The sequence below is a fragment of the Mastomys coucha genome, unplaced genomic scaffold, assembly GCF_008632895.1.
Source record: "Mastomys coucha isolate ucsf_1 unplaced genomic scaffold, UCSF_Mcou_1 pScaffold18, whole genome shotgun sequence".
Taxonomy (NCBI): Eukaryota; Metazoa; Chordata; class Mammalia; order Rodentia; family Muridae; genus Mastomys; species Mastomys coucha.
Genome location: NW_022196900.1, coordinates 37551328 through 37573665, shown reverse-complemented (window position 1 = coordinate 37573665; position 22338 = coordinate 37551328). Strand labels below are relative to the sequence as shown.

Here is a 22338-nt window from a genome sequence, read left to right as displayed (position 1 = left end):
TACCTGGGTCACATTCTTGGTACCTTAATCCCACTTAAAAGTATGCAGTAATTAAAGAATCACTTAAAATTACCAGACTGGTTTATTTTTATGTAGAAGGAGTTCTGGATATACTTAATTCAGAGAGTGTCCCCTGTGAGTTGTGAGCTACATTCGCTCTTCTGATTGCTGTAGATACAGGAAGGTGAGTGCGATGGAGAAGTGACTGTGGAACAGAAATGGAGATGATTGCTTTCTTATGTCCTGTCCCTTTTTCTAGTGATATATGTCTAGGCTTACACAAGGCATAGTACAAGGACATCAACATCTCTCTAACTCCTTTTAACAAGTGTCTGTACACCTAAGACAGTGAGTTCTTACCACGGCTGCTCTGGCCCTGATTTCGGTGTGTGCCGATGGCCTCTCTCACAACTGTAGTTTGGGGGAACTTGCATGCAGAGCACCTCTAGTGATCTCATTAAGTGACAGGCCTATGGCATAAGATGTCTAAGACTTGACTTTGACGATTTATCCCATCCCATACCGGACACTCTCTCACTCAAGAAACTGTAGGTCACACTTAAATGAAGTTACATGTTTACATTTTCAGTAAGCAAAGTGTCTTAAATAAAAACTGTAACCCTTACTCCCCACAAAGTAATTGACTAGAAGTAAGATTGATGGAATACTGCCTGCTTTCTTCACAGGAAAGTGATGAGTAGGTTTGGGAATGGTATTGCCATTATTTTGAACAACATGTATTAAGTAGAAGAAGGAGTTTTTCCTCATGTTTTCTCATGAGATAAACACTGTATAGTTAAAACTACACACTAAGGCTTTAGGCTACAGTAGGGATGCATACAGTGGGTAACTGGGAACATTTCCTAGCACTGAGAGAGGCTCACCCTCACTCATTAGAGTAGACTTTACCCAAACATAAGCATGGCCATGTTGCTTATCATTATACCTTCCAATGATTAGATATTGGAGGGATTATGTAAGAAGGCTCTAGTCTGTACTAAAGGAATGAAGCTAGGTAATAGCCCCAGTCATGGGTTGGAAGGACAATGTGACAGGACTGGAGTTATAATGAGCAGTGTGGGGAATGTGTTTTTGGAAAGATGTGTTGTGACATGTTTATCTTAAGTACTCTATAGGAAATTATGATGGAGGTAGTGAGATCCACAGTTAAATGACAAAATTGAGTCACAAAGCACATGGGTAAGTACATATATGGCAAATGGTGTAATTAATTTCAAACCCACATTCTTTCTATGAAATTATAATAGCCAGCTATAGATATGGAAGGAGAAAATTTGTCTAATAATTCATTATTTTACTAAGAAGGAGGTAATGATTTTATAATAAATTATGCTAAGAATTCTCAACTACTTTAACTCTTTCTGAAATTGTTTTTCTTCTGTACCAGAAAAACACGTAGGTGAAAAGTGAAGCCATAAAATTTACATTAAAAAGTCTATGATTTCTTTGATATATATCATGTATCTGGTAGCTATTGTAAGCCTAGAAACTGCTGTTAAAGCTGCAGATGCCAAAAGGACTCTCCTACCACTTGGTTTTTATCATGAAATCTAAATAGCTTAATGTGTGCATAGCAGAATTTCCATTTGCACCTAATTTAAATGAAGAGTAAATATTACATTGTACCACAAACAATAAAAGATGAAAGTTTTCTTTGTCAGTTTGTTTATTTTCTTTTCTGAACAATTGCTAAGGAAATTATCATGAAAGAAATCTAAGTAAACAAAGCCCATCTTTCCTGTGGGACTTGAATTATTGTGGTGCTTTGTGTTGTTGATACACTGAATATAGCATCTAAGAGTAATTCTGTAAGAAATGTTCTTTTTCTTGCTGATTCCTTAAAGATCTTTTATGAAGCCTATTCTCCTAGTCACTCACCAGTTTAAATGACTGCATAGAAAATACTGCATGAGAAGTACTACTTACCAATTTAATGCAAAATTACTTAAATATTCCATAGTAAAAGTGTAGTATTGCTGAATCTTTAAAAATATGGAATCAGTAACTAAATTATAGTCTGTGTATTCTAATGGCTAAGAATATGGAATCCAGAATCAATTGGGTATAATTCTATTTTTTCCCTCTACTGCTGTAAAATACACTCACTGTAGAATTGACCATCTTCAGGACAAAATTTAGTAGAGTTTATATATTGAAAATATATATATTTTCACCGGCTATTTGGTTTCTAAATATTTCAACATACCAAAGAAACATTCTTTACCCATTGTTGGTTGTTCCCTCCCTTGTGCCAGACTATAATCAGATGGCTTCTGATTACATTATAGGATGTTCTCTCTACCCTCACTGACAGTCAAAGAGCATATAAGCTGCTTGTGAGAATTCAAGAGCAATATTAAGTCTTTTTTTGTTTTGTTTTGTTTTTATTTTTATTGTTGTTGTTGTTTTCGAGACAGGGTTTCTCTGTATAGCCCTGGCTGTCCTGGAACTCACTCTGTAGACCAGGATGGCCTCGAACTTAGAAATCCGCCTGCCTCTGCCTGCCAAGTGCTGGGATTAAAGGTGTGTGCCACCACCACCTGGCAATATTAAGTCTTAAGTAAAGGTGGTAAGACATTTAAATTTACTGGGTCCTTTTATATATGTAAAGGAATCAGTGTTCTAAAAGTTCTTATCAGCAATTAGGAAACGAAAGAAGGGCATCACAGTTGGCTTGATTGGGTTCTAAGAGAAGCTTTCTACAGCACTAGAAATCTCATGGCTAGAACTGAATGCGTCTGAGTTTCTCTAGATGTAATATTTGGGGTAAAGTGATTTTAGACTTCATAACAGACAGATGTTGCAGGAAGGATATGCTAGCCCAGGCATTCCTAGTCACAACTAAGAGGAGTTTGGAGCCTGGGCTACATACTGAGCTGCTGTAATGGAGGTCTGTTTGTTTTCCAGTGAATACCTTAGGGTTCCATGATCACAAGATTTTAAAAAGTGTCATCGACATGGAGAAGCAAATAATAAAGTGTAAAATATAACACCAAATTATTAATGCATTTTCACATTTATTTATGTAAGTGTTTGTAAATTGAAATGTACATGTAAATTTATAAGAGGGATAGCATCCTCGAATGAGTACTAGCAAGTACATAGCTCTTGAAAACCTTGCAATAAAATGGGAGCAGTTCTTGGGATACTAAGTGAGGATCTTAGGGATTTTTCTTGTTCTTTTTCCTGCAAGGGGATTTCATTTGTTCCTCTATTCTTTTCATAATTGCTGAAGTCTCTACATGATGCTAAATTCCCCTTAAGCAAAACATAGAGGCTGTATTTACTGACAAAAGAGAATAGTAAAACTGTAATTTATGATTAGATATTTTTTACTCAATTTTTCTTGATAATTTCAGAAAGAGAATAAAAACTGATTATTTGAAAAAAAAAAGGAAAAAAGAACAAAACAGGTCCACATTCTGTAGATGCAAATGGCTTTTGAGGGGGGTTGGGGGGGTGACACTCAGCAAGTTCCTTCTCTTAGCACTGTAATCATGGCTTTTCAGTTGAATCTACTCCAACTTCCCCAAGATTTCTTTTCCACCTTAAAAACACTACTGATTAATTTTTAATTCTTTTTTTTTCCGGGCACAGTGGCTTTATTAGCGTGGCAGGATGGCAAAAGGAACTTAGGAATTAGCACTGGGGCCCTTCTTCTTGCCAAAGGTGGGCACAGCATTGACAAAGCGCCGGTTGTACTGCATTTGCCTCTTGGCTCGGCCTGTGTTCTTTTTCTGTTTGGCCACCTTGGGAGTCTGACCTCTCACTTTTCCAGCACGAGCCAGGGAACCATGAACTTTACCCCCCAGCATGCGGCATGCTACTTCCAGAGTGGTCAGGGCCTCTACACCACACTGGCCTAGGGTGGCCTCATCCTCCAGGGGCGAGACTGCCAGAAATAAGACTTGATCTTCGGGAGCAATGCCTTCCAGTGAGGCCACGTGAGCTTTGATCTGGGTGACCATCTCTTGGCCGCGGGTTAGTAGATAACATGCAGCTCTTCGTCCGCGCCCAGGAAGTTTTAATTCTTACACACATTTTACCAAATGTTAGCTTGTCACTGGTATTAAAACGAGAGGAAACTTAAACAATATTTGATGTAGGTTTGCGTTGGAGTCCATTGAGGCAGCTGCTTTTTCATTCTTCACATATGCCGTAAAGAAGTGGCAGGTACCCACTAAGGGTCTGTGAGCCTGGGCTATATGCAATGGGGCACACTGTGTAGCCAACAAGTATTAGTGAAGGGATGAAGCCTCTACCTGTTCCTTTATTGCCCAGGAAGCACAAAAAGAAAAAAAAAAGAGAACTCTATTTAGTGTCATTAATATGACCATCCTGCTATGTGTGGTATTAACAACATTTTTAAAAAATATTTCTTTTTTTAGACTTATTTATTTTATGTATATGAGTACACTGTCACTGTCCTTAGACATACCAGAAAAAGGCATTGGATTCCCATTACAGGTGACTGTGAGCCACTGTGTGGTTGCTGGGAATTGAACCCAGTACCCCTGGAAGAGCAGTCAGTGCTCTTAACTGCTGAACCATTTCTCCAGCCCCAACAAATATTTTTTAAAAGAATATTTTGCATTAGTGTCTTTTTGACCCTAAAACCTGAGATGTTATGCTATGTACATGGGGTAAGGTTTAGTTCATGGCCCTCAGTCTTCTGTAGTTTTGCAGGACACAGCCTGCTATCACAAAAACATCTGAAATTTTAATTTATAACTAAATATTTCCTAACCCCTAAGACATCTCCCACGAAATTTTTAGTCATTAAATCCATAATGGAGTCTATCATATAATAATTATGGTATTTTCTGGCTATACAGTGGCAGATGGCTGATAGAGAATACGGTATATGTCAGAGTCCTTGATGCCTGTTATATCAATCTGAAATTATGAAAAACAGATTTCCTTTAATAAGTTTCTTCCAATTTTACATTTTAAAATCTTTTCTTGAAAATGTATTTGAAGTTTCAGGTAGGGCATGACAGGTAGCTCATTGATGGTCAGGGTAAATAACCTTATTCTAACATTAATGACAGTAAGATATAATTTATTCTGGAGTCATTTTGAGTGACTATGGTCTGGGAACACATATTTGGCTTACCCAAGATTTCATGGTCCAATGTAGAAGCAGTTTCATGGAGTTTTACAGTTTTACAGAACAAAGAGAATGATAAATCTAGGCAAGTTTACAGTGCATTGGTGTTTACAACAGAGAGGAAGTTAAGGCAAGATGGGGGCAAGCCTTTTCTCTAGGCTTTAGAGGCTATCTGATGACATTCTCAGTTTCTGGCTTGGTGGAACCTAGTAGTCTAACAGATTTTAGGAGGCTTTTTTCTAGTAGTCGTGGGATATTAGTTCAGACATAGTAGTGGACAAGGGGGCTAAAACTAGTCCAAAATAAGATTAGTTAGCCTCTGTATCTGCAACATTCCAACTTCTGCACCTCACTACACTTTTGAACAGATACTCTCTGTAGATATAGTTTGTTTCTAGGAATTTGCATTCACTGCATTGTACTAAGCATAGGGACCACTCCTAATGCCAACTGCAGAAATGATTGCGCAAGCTTCTTTTCTTTACTTTTATTTATAAATTGAATAATGAGTGCCCATAATAAAACAGATTAAATATTCCATTTATCTTCATGATATTAATATAGTTTTCACAAATAGACCTGTAAATAGTAAATAATTATTCAGAGCAGAGCAGGCAATAGCACTGTGATGTTTAATTACATAGAACATGGTTTAGGTTTGTCTCTGCAAATGTATCTTTTTGACCTTCTATCTGATTTCTCTCCAAACATCCCTGAGAAGCACACAGGAACTGCTACTATTTATCACTATTTGCAGGGAGATTGAAACCCTGGGACATGAGCTGGCTTGAAGAGGGTCACAGAGTCAGTATGTCAGTCAGCACAAAGAACTTATCGCCTAGGTCCTTGATTATTAATTTTCTCTACTATAGTGAGAGATATATCCTACTTCCTTTATGTCTTCCTAGAATATTGTAACAAATTATCAATTCTATTTGAACAGTGTCAGAATTAAAGAGGTGCCATAATACCTAGGTGCATTCTGTGTTTTTCAAATGTGAATTTTCTTGTTCCTCAAATATCTTTATGCTATTATTTAGTAAATCATCTATTCAAATCATCTATTCATGTATGTAATAAATACCTACTGCACCTCTGTAATACATCTATCACTTTGCTAATAAGCTGTACATGGTCATCCTCAATTTCTATAGTATAAGAAGAAACAATCAGAAAACAGAAAAACTATATTATGGAATAATACAGAACTTTATGGAAAGTGAGCTAAAGGTAAGATTCCATGACTCTCATGGACTGTTTGTAGGAATCAAGAGTTTTCTCATAAAATGGGTGATTTAGGCAAGATATTTTTGTATATGTAACTAAGAATTTACATGAGTCAAAAGTACAGATACATGCACAAGGGAATTCTCGGGCCTTGTCCAATGAAAGATACAAATGTCCGTGATTAGAGCATTATTTTTGAATCAACAGCTACCTCCAAAGTAGTCAGGGGATCCTTTCCACACATATGACCTTAAATCCTATGAGCTCCCTTCATTAAATCTACCATCACTCCAAGGGCTCACTGAATTCACAACTTAAACTTTTATTTCGAAATGCATGCAGGCATATAAAAAAGCAGCTAAAATTTTAAAATACTAAAAGTGCATAAAGGAAAGGAGTCATCTCCTAAATTGGCCTGGTAAGGTTCAGCCTAAAGGGTATTTTTGCAACTGAGTAGGAAACCCTCAAAATGTAATGGAAACACTGACAGACATTTAACTATACCAGGTCTAATAGGTCCAGCCATAATTCACTTCATAATACAAATTGATATGTTGTCCAGAGGGGTCCCTGCACTGGTGTTATTGAGTGCCTTTTAAAAAGTTCTGGTTCCAGGCTATGGAGCCACAAAATGAACCCAAATGATTCTTTCCGGATAAATTTGAAGTTGGGCCCTCAATTACACTGGGGATGTCCTTAAGGCAGGCTACATGGAAATGTCCTTTCCAAAACCAACTAAAGTGAAAGAAGCAAATGGAATGAAACAAAGTTTGTTGTATTAAATGTCTAATATTTCTTCCCACAAGGCTTACTGAGTGGTGAGCACCCAGAGGTGAAGGAGGATGCTTGCTTTGATGTAAGTGGGGTTAGCTGTTAAGTGGGCCATGAGGACAATCTCTGTTTGCAAAAAGTCATGTGGGATACCAGAGTTCAACCACCTCAGTGACCTTGTTGGCCAGAGTGCCCCATGACTCTAAATATAATGCAAATGAATTCAGTCTGAGGGGCCCTCATCTAAGCTCATCTAAGGCTTTGATCACTTGTTCCGAAAAGGTTCTGCCAGGTCACACTTAATGGATCTTATAAACAGTGTAAAAGGATTTTTTCCAAATGTCTTATGCAGCTAATAATTTGAGTGCAAAAAAATAACTGCCCTTTGTTCAACTTCTGTCCCCTTCCCCAAATGCAAGCTCTCGAGATGTCTTTCTTGCAAATGTTTAGCAACAGTACAAGTTTCTCTCAGACCCAGATTTCTACAAGCTTTGCTCTAGGATTTTATAGATGTGACTGTGAAGGCTTCAATGCATTCTAAAAGGAACACTGAATCCTGAAAAGCATTACTTGGTACTTGCAGAAAATTAGGAGAAAAGGAATTTAGTGTCAGCTTTTCTAGTGTAAACTGTATAACCTTGAGTCCATTGTAACCTCTGTAGGCCCCAATTTGCTCATCCCTTAAACAAAGGTCAAAGCTATCTCTTATGTCTGTTAATTTTGGTCCATGGTACCATTAACGATTGCTAATGAGTTACTTAAATATTGAAGCCTGCATTAAGCCTTACAGAGAGCATAACTGGCAAGATTTTCTTCTCAATTATTCGTGCTAATAGGGGCCAAAATGGCATAGATGCTTTAAATTCATAGATAATCCTCAAATTTCAATTTAGCTGAGTATTCCAACCTCGTCCTCTGCCAAACCATTTGCAAGGGATTCAAACAATTAGTAGACCCTGACTTGTGTGAATTTATCTACTTTATAATTTGTCCTGTTTCTCCTGCCTTACCACCTGGATACTCAATATATGAATTTCCTAAGCTCAAAATAAGAAAAAAGCAAGTGAAATTATATCTGAAGCACAGCCAACAGGTTGTGTTTAAAAACATTCTACTACTCTCACTAATATTGACATTTATTAAGGGCTGATTCCATGTCAGGCACTTTACAAATAACATGACGTAAACATTGCGCAGTAGGTATAGTTTCTCAGGGCTGCTGTTCCACTGCCCCTCACTGAAAGGCTTGTAGAACAGCAATGTATAGAGATATAGTGATGTGGGGACACTTGAGAACAGCGTGAACAGAAGAGCAGTATGCCCTGTCTGAGGCCTCCGAAGGCATGAATCTCAAGACTCTCTTACAACTCGTCCTGGCTAACTGGCAATCTATGGGACTCTCACTTATAGATGCTTCATTCCATAGTCTCTCTAAACTTCCCTGTGGTTTTCTGTTATTCATATGCTATTCATTTCTTTGAGAAAAAAATAGCATTTATAGTGGACTAAGCCCAATTGGTATGAACACACCTACCTTAAGTGTGATAGCACATTCTTTAATGTGACTTCATTCTTCTTGCGTGTGGCCCCACCTTTCTTCAGTATGACTCACGCGTTACTTCAGTGTGCCTTTTCCTATTCAGTGTGATCTTCGTCCCTTCAGGTCATCACCTTGGTGGAAGTTGATATTTACAAATAAGTTAGGATTTAGAATACACCTGTATGTGAATGGTGCAATCTATTCTAGAGCATATCATTATTATGCACATATGACCCATGAGAAAACTAATATTTCTGGGTGAATTAATTCACCTAAAGTCAAAAACCCGATTATGATACATGGAGCATCATGGTTTCATATCTACAAAGTAAATGACTCAATTTGTTATTTAGTGAATTATGTGGACACTACAAAACAAACAGACAAAAAGACAAAGAGAAAAACCAAAAACATGTGATATCAGACTACTAAGACTGGCAACATTGAACAAAATTTATTAAGTAAATTTAATGATGTATCATATTCAGCCATGCTGACTGACATCTGAGGCTCAAGGCACATACCCAAATTCATTGAAAGAACCATATATATATATATATGTGTGTGTGTGTGTGTGTGTGTGTGTATGTGTGTGTGTGTGAATGGGTAGAGGTGTAGATGAAATGTAAAATTCTAGAAAACAAGTAAAGAGATGGTAATATGCAAAAAAACGATGGATAGGACAAAGGACACATGGGATATTAAATAGGACTGTGTGTGTTAACTAGGAAAGAAGCAGAGAACAGAAGTGCTAGTTGGGAATAAGGACAAACAAAACAAACTTTGTTCAAACGTTTTATAATGACATCTAACACAATATAAGCACATTTAAAAATATAAACATTTTTTAAAAGCATATAAAATCTGTCATGAATTCAGAGTTACTAATAAGGGAAACTAACCTGAACCTCAAATCACCTTAGAAACAACATAAATTGATAAATCCATGTAATTGTTATTGCACACAGACACACACACACACATACAAATAGATACATGCATGCAAGCACACACACACACACACACACACACACACACACACACACACACACACACATTCCAATGATGGAGTATCTCTGTAAAGAGAATTTTTTTGTTGTTATTTTTTTAGTTTAATGTTTTTCTACTACTTGATGTAAATTCACCAACAGCTCTGTGGAACAATGTCTTCGTTATTTTACTGTGTCATTAAAAGTGTACATGTTTTATATTTTTATTCAATCTACTGTGTTGAGAGAGGGACAGAAAGGAAAACGCTGAAGCAAAGTGTTAGCTGAACAAGAACCTCACATTTAGGGAGTACTGTGATTCCAAGTGCCCTTTCTCCAAGCTATTACCACAGTTCTTAACCTCCCTTCACAGTGGCTGCTTGTGAAGATGACTACCTGCTCATCATACATGCTCTGCCCTGAGAACTTCTATTTAATATCCTGCATCAATGTGGGGTAAAGCAGAACCTGGGGTTTAGAAGGAACTAATGAGACTTGTCTTTAAGAAATGGGACGCCTGGGACACTACCAAGATTCCTGAGTCCTAAAGTGTTCACAGTAGCTGCCAACAAGTTATCTTTGTTTCCTAATGGTTTTCCTCATCTCAAGATTTCTACTGGGTGTTCAAAAATGTTCCAAACTCAAGGATCCTGATACATTGCTAAATAACACTGTATTTGATAAACTCGCTTTGGAAAATCTTGAGGCCTCTGAGCACAATTTATTGAGAATCTATTTTGTTTGTGCTTTGTTTTTATAACCCCTTACTATGACTGACAACAGTGACTACAGTAGAATCTTTGAGAAAGGACACAGAAAGGAGAGTTGTGATCTAGGTTTCCTAAGCAGAGTTTTGGTAGGATTCTGATTTGCGCATGTCTGACCTGCAGGAGTCTATTAGGTTCCTTTTAATGAATCTATAGAATAGAAGCTTAGTCTCATTATTTGCAGCTATACTTTAATTTGCTGCTGATGAAGTAAAGCAAAAAAAAAAAATGCCATTTTCTTTTACACTGTGATTGTCATCCACAGTTTTCTTTGGAGCATTCCAATGATAGGTACCAGAGTATATAATTGGAGGAATAAAATTGCAGTTCTCAATGCTCATCACTTCTGCTTCATTAGGGTATGCCTGGGGGAAAGGCATAAAGGATATGACATGTTAGTAAAACTTTGTAGTTTGTATTAATAGCCGTTGGTAAACAAGGTTGCTGTTGCAAAATCAGTTTACTTTAATCATACAAGACTCCATTTTTGCCAATTAAAATTCTCATTTCTAAATTCGCAGAGATATTTACTATGAAATTTTATGTAAGTAGTTTCACATACATGAGTTACCATATGAGTACGATTTATTTTTTTATCTTGTCAGTGAGACATATTTGCTTCATTTTTGAAGTTCTCTTAAGTCTTCCTAATGTCAATTTAATGCAACATTTTTTTACATCTTCTTGATCCCCTCGTGGACAAAGAGGAGTTGAGGCACCCAGAGCTGTTCAGGAAGCTACACTTCTACATGTTGTGTTATAAAGTTTTCAGATGAGTGCCAGACTCTTGATGCATGTTCCTTCTTGAAGCCTCCATTGCTTAAAACAATTTAGAAAACAAATGATTTATTAAAAAGCCAGACCTTCTCTACCGCCCCTGGGACGTGTATACTCTACATTCTATGCAGGCTATTGCTCTGTTATGGATTCATAGAGGAATCAAGACTATTAAACAATGATTGATCTGATAATAACATCTGATGATGACATCCAGTGTTGGATTATATTATAGTCACTGCTCTCAGAGTTTAAGGGATCAATAAATAATACCATGTTCTTCCCTTCCTGAGTTTGGAATCAATTCAGAATTAAGAGCCAGGAGGCAGACAAATGGAGGTCAAATAGGCTGTTTTATTATAAAGATTATTGAAAAGTACAGATTCAGGGGTGTGGGAACCATGACTTAATGCACCATCAGTGAGGTAAGCAAAGTGTCCAGCCTACTCATCAATGCAGCTGGACAGCCAATTTCTGTCTAGTAGAATTGAGTTTGTCGCTTTATATCTCAAATGGCATCAATGGTACTGACAGAGAGAAGGAGGACTGGGAGGCACTGAGATGCAGGAGCCAGAGAGTGGAGCTGAATGAACTCAGTGGTTTTGCCAGTTTTTGGCTTGGAGGAGCAGGAGAAAGGCCAAGTATATTGCTTTAATGGAAAATAAGTAAGAAAGTAAGTAAGTAAGTAAGTAAGTAAGTAAGTAAGTAAGTAAGTGGTAAGTAAGTAAATAAGTAAATAAATACATACATACATACATACATACATACGTACGTACGTACATACATACATACGTACATACATACATACAGAGGGAGCAGAAGGATGATTCTGCTCTCTATCTTTAGACTAGAATTTTCTTAGTCTATTAGGACTCAGCACTGTGAGGATTTCTCCTGTTTAAAGTTATGTTGTCCGTGTTGTCAAATATAATTTAAAATATTATGCATAAATATGACTTTCATATCAAAACTCTCAAGTATGGATGGCAAAATTCTATTAAAATGCTCATATTAATTCAACTTCCCATATAAAAGTTCACTCAATCCTAATGTAAAAATTTCTAAATTAATTTCCAAGGGTTCTGTATCCCAAGATTAATGCATTTTTGTTTAGCTGCTAAGCCAAGAATCTACACACTCGTTAATGAACAGAGCATGAGTTAGGAGTTGTCTCTCAGTGAAAAGTCTTATAGAATGTGTCAATGCTACTGAGGTAAACACCACCCTGATTTCCTTTGTAGTTTCCTTATTTACACACGGACACACACACACACACACACACACACACACACACACACACACCTACCTCATTAACCATATATTCATGAAATACAGTGAACCCCATTTGAAATGTTTGTACCTTTTCCTCTCGCTCTTGAGCTTGTTGCTGCTCTTGATTTTGATTGTCTTAGTTCTAAGCATCTTTAGTAATACTTATTGCTATAGTTCACTGATGGAACACAGTACAATTCACTGCTAAACTTTATGGAGTTTTGTCCTTTTAAAGTTAATTTTTAGTAGTTATGATAATGCAAGTGTGAATAGTTATACACATTTACAATGCTATTTTAGTGTGTACAGTTCTTGCCTTTTAAAATTATAACACAATTTATTGTCTGAGAATTTCAGCTAGGTTTGGGGTGTTATGAGTCCCTCCTATACCCTCTAAGTGGACAGCTATCTCTCTTTTATTTATTATTTTAATATTATTTTAAATTATGTGTATGTGGCAGGCATATTCAAGTGTAATTAGGATGTTTATGGGAGACCCTGGCTGGAATTTGCTCTGTAGACCAGGCTGGCTACCAACTCACAAAGATCTGCCAGCCTTTGTCTTGCAAGTCCAGGGAATGAAGGAGTGCAGCTCGACTGCCAGGCCATGCCCCATTTTTTTAAAGCATAATGTTGATAGTGTGCACATGTTTATTATCACACTGCCTTCACAAACCCAAGTTTAGAAAACACAGTAGTCTATCTGTTCCATCAGTGAAGTTTATAACTAGCAATGAGTACTAGAAAGGAAATATTCCATGGCAGTCTGCCTTGCTGAGATGCCAGGCAGTGCATGAGAGTCTCTGAACTTTAGTTGTAAATCCACACAACAGTCCTTTAAAACAATCAAGCACAACTCTTTTTTTTTCTACTGAGTCTTAGAGGAACATGTACATCTTCCTCCTTCTCATAGATCATTTTGAATCATTTTGCTAACTTTAGAAAGATGTGACATAATAAGAAACTGTCATAGGTTTAATCAGGTATGTGTTTTCATTTCATGTGTCATGTTCAGCATCTTTAAACTTCTAGTCCCAGAACTGTGATGAATAAGCATCTTATCTCATGGCATAGCTCATGCATGAACCGATATATAGGTACATTAAGATCTGTGTTGTAGCCAAACAGTGGTGGCACATGCCTTTAATCCCAGCACATTGGAGGCAGAGGCAGGCAGATTTCTGAGTTCAAGGCCAGCCTGGTCTACAGAGTGAATTGCAGGACAGCCAGGGCTATACAAACCCTGTCTTGAATAAACAAAAGAAAAAAAAAACCAAAAGAAAAGAAAAAAGGAAAGAAAAGAAGAAAAAAGAAAAGATCTATTTTGTACTGGCTGCATTCACTAATTCTAAATCTAAGATGGATGAGAATAGACAGCCTATATTCTTATACATTTCCTTCTTAAAATCTATATTTACTTGTTTAGACAATCATGAATCTGGACGGCAGCTGTTGAACGTTTTGTATGTGAGGTCCCCGGTGGACTGTGAAATCTCAGCATATTCTCTTCCTCTCTTCTGATACTCCTTCAGGGCCATCAGAAATGTCTTTATTTCCTGTTTCTCTGAGCAATAGAGATGACCCCAGTGTTCTTTTCACTCTCTTACTCCCCTGTGCACTGCTAGGAGGCCTAAAACTGAATGTTTCACAGTTTAACCTATTAGACCTCTCGAGCAGCCACAGAGAAACAACGCCGTTTACAGGTTCTGACTGCTATGTTTCCCTTTTTCTCCCTTCTTGCTCTGTGCTTCAGACATTTGTTTTGGCAGAATGTTTCTTCTGACAGTTAGAAGATAAATGTGTGTTCTATCTGTCAAAAAAAAAAAATTATGACATCTTGTCTGTCTTCACATTCTGATGCTGATGTTCTTCCCAAAGCTGCAGGTACTTACAAGACGCGTGACTGAGTCTTAGCGTCTTCCTGTGGCCAGCTGTTAGATCCTGTTCAGTTGCTGCTCCTCATGTTCTCTTCAGTCCTTTCCTCTCTTCTTCTCATTCAACATTTCAGAGTTTCCCGGGGCTGACTTCAGCTAACTATAACTTACCGCAACTGAGAAAATGGCAATTTATGGTACTCAGCTTATGAAATGTCAACAAATATTTGCTGTTATTCTTGCTTCCTCACCCAGTTTTGCCCAGAATCTGGATGCTATCTCTGCTCTGAGTCCTGAGGTATTTTTAACAAGGTGCTGGTTACTCCTGCTCTGACCCACCTGCACCTGCCCTGGTCCTTCTACCATGTGTATAATGTTTAAGTCACCTTTTCTTCAATTAAGAACAGACAATTTTATAGTCTGGTAACAATTCCCTTGGGCTTCTTTTCTAAATCAACTAAAAACATATTTGGCCTGGATGTGTTTGCTGTTTCCATTCCTGTATGCTAATTTACTCTTTAAGATCACAGTCTCTATTTAGAAGTCTTTGTCTTCTTGCTCAATTCATCTTCCTTTCTTTCCATTCCTGTTCTCATTCTCATTCTGATACCCACTTTGAATACACTATAGAGTATTAGACCATTAGAGTGAACCTAATGTCTCATAATAAAGCATTTGTGCTTAAATCTTTTTTTAACCTTATAAAATCTATTGATGCTTATTTCCAAAGAGGATTACTTATTTTATTTTCTTGCTTTATTTATTCATTACTAAACCATAGTATACTGTGGTTAAAAATATTCTTTTGATCTTTGATCCACAAGTCTAAGTACAATTTATCCAATGACTAAGTGGGGGGAACTCAGTTGGGCTGACATATAATTCATTAAAAATATTTGCCTTTTTGCAGTTCCTCTCTTTGAATGCAGCACAGCAGAATAAAACCTGGGTGAGAAAGCATGCTAGTCTCTCTTCTTATTTCTATGATAAAATATAGAGACAAAAACAACTTAAGGGACAACAGAGTTTATTTTAGCTCATAGTACAAGGTGAAGAGAAATCTATTGGGTAAGTTAATGCAGTCAGAGCTTTAAGTGCCCAGTGACATTAGCCAATATCAGGAAACATAGTGGAATCGATACACACATGCTGCTTAGCTCCTTTTCTCTGAATATGCAGTTCAGGATCCCAGTCTGGCAATGGGTCCACTTAGAAAGAGAAGTTTGTCCCAACTCCACTAACATAATGAATATAATCCTCTGCAGACAGAGCTAGAGGCCCATCTCCCAGATGATGCTAGATGCTGTCGAGTTGATTAGCATTAACCACCACAGAGAACCAAACATTGAACTACCTCATCACAATCTACACAAAACTATTGTACAGAGAAAAGCCTGGCATTGTATATTTTAATAAGAGAGAACATCTAGTAGACCCAGAGTGTACATAGTAAATGTGAAATCAGAAATACGTCATGAATTGTGAAAAATAACAACAGCAAGATACTCTGCTGCTGGGATAAAAATCTTCCAAAAGTTACTAAGGAAATGAGACATACTAAACTTTGTTTTTATGAATTGTGATAAAATTATATCAGCCCAGTACAGGAGAGCACTCAATTGCCTCTCCCTGCTGGTGAAAACATGGGGAAGGACCTGAAGCGGAAGTCCCTATCTTTCCTCCCTAGGTCAAGGATTTAGCTTTTTCTTTGTACATTTTTTCTCATCCAAGTAGAATTCCATCCAGACATTTCTCATAATGTCACTCAACCCAAACATTTTGGGAAGAGATAGTCAACGAGAAAGAAGAAATTGAATAGGATGATTTCCTCCAAGTTCTCATTTCATGTTCTCCATAATTTTGTGGACAGAAGGACATTTTTCTTTCCTTATTCACCTCTCTCCATCTAGAAGTACACTCCTTGTTCTGCCTCTACAAAAGACAGAGAATATGATAGAAACACTGAATTGATTTTTCTTAAAAATGTTAATATTTAGATCTTTGTGTGGCATTTGAGGTGGTTCTATCTTATACCACAGAGAAATGAGAAGCACAAAGTTCAGACTTTCTTAAAACAATTGCTCAATGAAGTTCAAATGTGATAAATTTTGTTACTTTTAAAGGGTCCAAATTTTATATTAATTTCTTTTCTTCAGGTTGTTTTTATAACTTCAAATGCTTTTCCAAGTTAAAAATATTTTATCGATCTACTTTTTGTTTGAATATTTACAGTTTTTTTTCTATAAAATTTCTTTAATTGACTTTTACTCAGCTTGATGGTCATAGAAATATAGTTCAAGAAAATGTATTTTTATTGATTTCTTATATGGATAGCATGTCAATGCTTTTGAATTAAGGTTTAGGTGATATCATAGAAAGACTATATGATTAATTCCACTGTGATACAGTTTACAATATAATGGAGAGCTATTTATTAACTGCTGAGTAATTGAGAAACACACAAATCCTGTTAACTTATTTCTCATTGATAATATGGAATTCGCAGGGGAGACAGAAGCTTACTCAGTTCGGAACTCTGGGCATTCAGGGTGTGCTGCTGGCATTAGTTCAACTCTGATGAAGATGTCTAGTAACAAAGGCGTAGTTCAACAGTGAGTGCCTTTGTTATCAGACAGAAAGTGATCCAGAGGTCAAACTGTTATAATTATCCTATAGACTTGTGTTCATTCCTTCCAAGGACAGCACCCTTAATGACTTACTGATGTATCTAGATGTCCCTGCCTCCTAAAGGTCTTTCCATTTCACTGAAAACTAAGGTTCCAATATATGAACCTATAGAGAACAAACCATATCCAAATCATGACATCTAGATAGGAAATGCAGATTAATTTTTATCCACTGTAATTTATTTGCTTTCTCTTTTCTTCTAATGTTGATATTTATATGGGGTCAGTTGTCAATTGATATTTCCGTGATAGTCACAATCCTTTTTATTCTGTTACTCAAAATGATTGTCTTCTTTTTGTAATGGATTGTTTTGACTCCCTGTTATATCCTATGTTTCCATGTTAATTTTTGGATTATTTTGTCTAGTTTGTGAAACATGCCATTGAAACATTGTGGAGATTGCATTGAATCTTTAGACTGCTTTTGCTAACATAACCATTTTTATAACATGTTTACACTTGTATGTAGGTCCTAGCTTATCAAGTCTGTACATATGAGACTTGGTGGGGGGATGACTGTGAAAATAGCTCTTAGACTAGTATAGAAACCATGTTAGGTGAAGAAGAGGCATTGGAGGGCTTTAGAATGTATATGAAATGAATATAGAAAAGAAGCTGTTTGGAGATGGATGGATTGGAAAGGAACTTGGGGATGGAAAAGATATTGGGGAAGAAGAATAAAAAACTAATACCAAGTGTATCAATTTTTAAAAATACAGAATTTAATAATATAAAAAGATTAGGATTTTCAAGATCTTCAGTTATAGGACTTATCTAGAATTAAATATTTGTATAACTGAATGAAATATTATACATATTGCAAGTGCTGTATTTTAGAGCGGAAGATGCTTCAAAAAAAAAAAAAAAAGACAGATTTAACCTATGAATGTCAGACTAAGCTCTCACCATTTTAACTCAGAGTAAAATCACTGGATGGGTTTCCCAGTGAAGCCACATCACTAATCTCTAAAACCTGGCTCTTTTCACATTGCTGTGTGACGCTGTGTAAATTACTGACCTGTTCTGTAAACCACTTTGTCACCAGCAGAGACAAGAACAGATACCACCTTATTTTACATGTCTCCTTAAACATTTAGTAGAATAATTTACTCAACAAGGGTAATGGGGAAATGGAATAGAAAACCCCTGTGTTTGACATAGAAAAGAAGCTGAAGGCATTGGATGATTTGTCCAACTGTTTGAGAAAGTTAGATATTTCATTATTAGGGAATTGCTACTTCCTGTTTTTCCTGTTTAGGTAACCAATGGGAACCATAGTCTAGTTCAGCACATTGAGCTCTAATAAAGGAAACTTTGACTCTCTTCAAAGGAATCCTAAGTGTTACAGTGGGTATGGGATATGTCCCTCACAGGCTCATATGCTTGCGTACTTGGTATCTTGATGACTATACTGTTATGAGCAATTGTGTAACCTTTAGAATACAGGATATAGCTGGAGGAGTGGCTCACTCAGGTGCAAGCCTTCAAGTTTTTGGTTAGTCCCACCTCCCACCTTGCCTTTGTCTCCAAGTTCATACCTCTGAATGTGAGCAAGCAGCCTCCAGCTTCTGTAACCAAGCTTTGAACTCTTCTTGGCGTTGAGCCTTCTGTGCCTTGATGAATTGTACTCTCAAACTGTTAGCCAGCATAAAACGCTCCTGCCACAAGTTGCCTCTGGCCAAGAATTCACAGTGGTGAGAGAAATAGCTATTGTTCTCTGAAAACTTTATTGCAACCATCTTGAGGAGGACCCCCCCATCTCTGTATTTCATCAGTGACAGATATCATACAGTGTTGCCTCCCTTCCTCTTTTTCATTAGAGTACATGAGGAAACTTCATTACATCCTGATTGAAAGCAGAGGCTCTGGGTTTAAATCTTCATGTTGTCACGTGTTGTTTGTGTGACTGTGAATATACTGTCCAATCACTCTCTGTTTTATTTAGGGCCCTTGCTGTAAAAGGGCAGTGGTAAGAACAGTGTGAAATTCAATTTTATAACAAGTGGTGTCTGTTACATAGCTTTACTCAGTGAAGTCAGATAATAGAGAAATGAGAAAAAAGCCACACTATTTGGTTGAGTGCAATTATCATAACACCTGGCTTATTAAGCGACTTTTTCATTTGATTATAAGACAATCAGTAATAGCCATTTGAAACCTAAGAAGTAGAACTGTATTGCCTTTTACTCAACATCTTACTACCTCAAACCTCTTAAATCCCATGTGGACCCATGGTGGGGCAGAGAGCACTGCAAACAATGGGCATTTTTTTTTCTTACCTCAGGATTGGTCTGAAGACTTTTTGGGTTGTTTGTTTTACAAAATCTAAAATGAAAAACAAAACAAAACAAAAAAACAAACAAACTGAAGCTCACATGAACAAAACTGTTGATGTTTAGCTATTTTGAAAGCAGGAACTAAAACATTTTCTCCTAAGGAGTCACTCAAGAGAACAGTAGGTTGATCCTAGAACTATAAAGCATCATCTTTTGCAACAATTTCAATGTTTCCTCATCTGCTATAACTGTTACCATGATTGTCACCTCACTGAAAAATGTTTGTACCTTATTTAGGTATTTTTGAATCACTTTGAACAAGACCCCATGCACAGGACTAGCTGTGAGCATCAAGAGCTTCAGTGATTTTTTTCTCTCCATGGATCTAGTTCTTCTAGATACCTGTGTTCATACTTTCTGTATAGATAAAAAGAAACACTGAATTTTTAAGAGCTTTCTCCATAGAGAGGTAAAATAATGCTTAGCCCTTCCTCCATTGTGCATTCTCAACTAAATATGTAGAAACTAAATTCATGAGCGCTCTCTTCCTCATTATTTTCCATATAACTCTAGAAACAGGCACTGTTTCTTAACAGGTGCTAAGGGGACTCAGCCCAGTGAAAATACACTCTGAAATCCACCAAAGTCGTTAGCAGCCTCAGGCTACAGTGTTAGACATGCAGTAGACAGAACTGCCTAGAGAAACATGGGCAGAAAATCATGTTTAAGTTTTTTTTGTTGTTTTTTTTTTAAGTTCAAGCAGAACTAAGCATCTTTCAGAAAGAAGTGAGTGGAACAGACTATCAGTTACTTTGGTAGTAATGGAACAAACCAGGTAGATGGAGATGTGGTCATTACACAGTATAGAACAGAGATCTTTGTCATAACAAAAATGCTATGCAGGCTTGATGTTCTGTCATAGATTAGGTAACCAAAAATCAGTTTATCTTCACAATTGTTAACGTTGAAAACCTGATTGTTTCTCATGACAGTCAAAATGAAGGTATGTGTGAGTGTGTGTGTGTGTGTGTGTGTGTGTGTGTGTGTGTGTGTGTGTCTAAAGAGAGAAAGAGAATGTTTCACAGGATGACCCTGATACACAGGATAACTGAGAACTCCCAATTACCTCCGGTTCTCTATGCACCCAGGATGAGTTCAGATTCACCTTGTGGTGCTAGCTGACCATTGGCTCACAGTATTCCTGCCTTACTCTTCCCTGTGGTGAGGTAACAGATGTGATACCTTTCCTGGTACCTTTCTATTCTGACAAATTTTATGATTTGCAAAGAAGAGTTAGTCTTTTACACTTGTTGGCCTTGTTAGACCTGCTTGGACTTCGCTCATTTTCTATTTGGGAGCTTAGGTCCACTATGATGCTGTGGAAGCAATTAGAACTGTATGAAATAAAATGTGATGGTGCATCAGAATTCTGAGTTCATGAGGAGACTTCACTGGCATCAACCTGGGATATGAAGATTAAAGATTGAGTGTGTAGCCATGCTCCTATAAAGAGACAAACAGACATCCAAGTGTAAACATGAAGAATAATATGGTAAAGATAAAAGTTTTTGCTGCATATTGATGTGAGAGAGAAAGTAGAAGCAGATGCCATCGTCTTGTAAGCCTGAATAATGTTCAAACTATAATAGATACAGATTGGTCGTACATAATTCATATAACTTCTACCTTCGTAAGAGCTACCCATCCTTCACTCTGTCTCTGTACTCAAGCCTTGTTTCTTCCCATTTCTTCCTTTATATGAATGAAAACATGAGAAACTTTCATTTCTCTAAGTGGCTATTTATTTGCAGCAGACACCAAGCCTCTACACTCAGGACTCTGCCCTGCCTCTTATTACTGGCCACAGTGACATTTCGTATTTCCGTTTATATCAGCAGCGACCACACTGAAGAACGCTCAACCTGAGCTTCATATAGTGAGCAATTTGAAGACATAGAGGATAAACATCTGCAATAAGTGTGGTGATGTTGTTCATATAAGTCAAACATTCTCAGAATTTGGCAGAGCAGTTGAAGAAACTAAAGCTTCTCTAGGTCAATGTTTCTTGCCATCACCTGGATGCATATGCTTGAAGCTCAAGATCCTACAGAAACTCTGGTTTCTATAAAGATTTAGTACTCCTCGTTGTTTTAGTTATAAGCAGAGAATAAAACAGGGTAAAAATGTGTTATCACAAATACAAAGAGGGTCATCCACATTGGATGGATATTTTTAAAATCCATAATAAAAAGAACTAGCTGGAAATGTAAGTAAGAAGCAAATTGGGATGTTACAGAAGAGTGCAACTCATCTACAGTGTCCTTCACACTATTTTTGCCTATTTGTGAATCTTTGACATTGCTGTCAAGCTTAGTTTTACATGTTTGTCAAATGTTCATAATTATTTCCACCATAAATCTGAGGTTTGGTGTTTAGCATGTTCTTCTATTGTAGTACCCATGGTTTTTCCTGTTTGGGATGGACATTTTTCCTAGGAAGATGCTCCTGATTTTCCCTGAGAAAGCTGAGAATTTGTACTTGTGACTTTACAGCCCGTGCATTTCTTTGTTCCTTAAAATTATTTGCTCTTGTGTTGCCAACAATCAATGAAACAATGGTACAGTCCCATTAACTTCAAACAAAAGCAACCTAGAAAAAAAGGTGGATATTGCTAGAGGAAAAATGTAATCGCTTCAAGATAATAGTTTCTATTGAACAAGGGGCCATAAAAGTTCCAAATTTCTATGTATTTATCACCACCATACAGAAATTATAAAGAGTGATTGCTAAAGTAAAAAAATAAAGAGAATACCACAAATAATAATAGGATATTTCAAGGTGCAACTTGTAATACCTTCATGAACAAGATTCATTTAATAAAATTCATGTCTCTAGAAAAATACATACAATTTAATGATATTTGTATTTTTCAAGTATACATGAAAATTTTATAAAGTTGACTAAACCCTGGGTTATAATATTGACTGCAATATACTTCAGAAAATTGGCTAGACAGTATCTTATACA

At 36.9% G+C, this 22338-nt stretch overlaps 2 protein-coding genes across 42 annotated transcripts in view; one reads left to right on the top strand and one right to left on the bottom strand.

Annotated features, from left to right (window-relative positions):
* The window catches only part of Ptprd (protein tyrosine phosphatase receptor type D), a 2240535-nt gene that overhangs the window by 797481 nt on the left and 1420716 nt on the right, over positions 1 to 22338 (top strand). The window lies entirely within an intron of this gene.
* LOC116095273 lies at positions 3654 to 18774 on the bottom strand. Its single transcript, XM_031376745.1, has 3 exons — positions 18574 to 18774; positions 6220 to 6316; positions 3654 to 4051 (listed from the first exon to the last, which is right to left on the bottom strand). The coding sequence occupies exons 1-3, from the start codon at positions 18772 to 18774 to the stop codon at positions 3654 to 3656; spliced, it is 696 nt and encodes a 231-aa protein (XP_031232605.1).

What these genes read in the sequence shown, in the direction of transcription:
- LOC116095273 (XM_031376745.1), bottom strand. Translation starts at nt 18,774, where the DNA reads ATGGTTGCAATAAAGTTTTCAGAGAACAATAGCTATTTCTCTCACCAC. An exon ending in CTGCTTGCTCACATTCAGAG is followed by an intron (nt 6,317 to 18,573) that starts GTATGAACTTGG and finishes TCCATAATATAG; the next exon opens with TTTTTCTGTTTTCTGATTGT. An exon ending in AGATGTATTACAGAGGTGCA is followed by an intron (nt 4,052 to 6,219) that starts GTAGGTATTTAT and finishes AATGTGTGTAAG; the next exon opens with AATTAAAACTTCCTGGGCGC.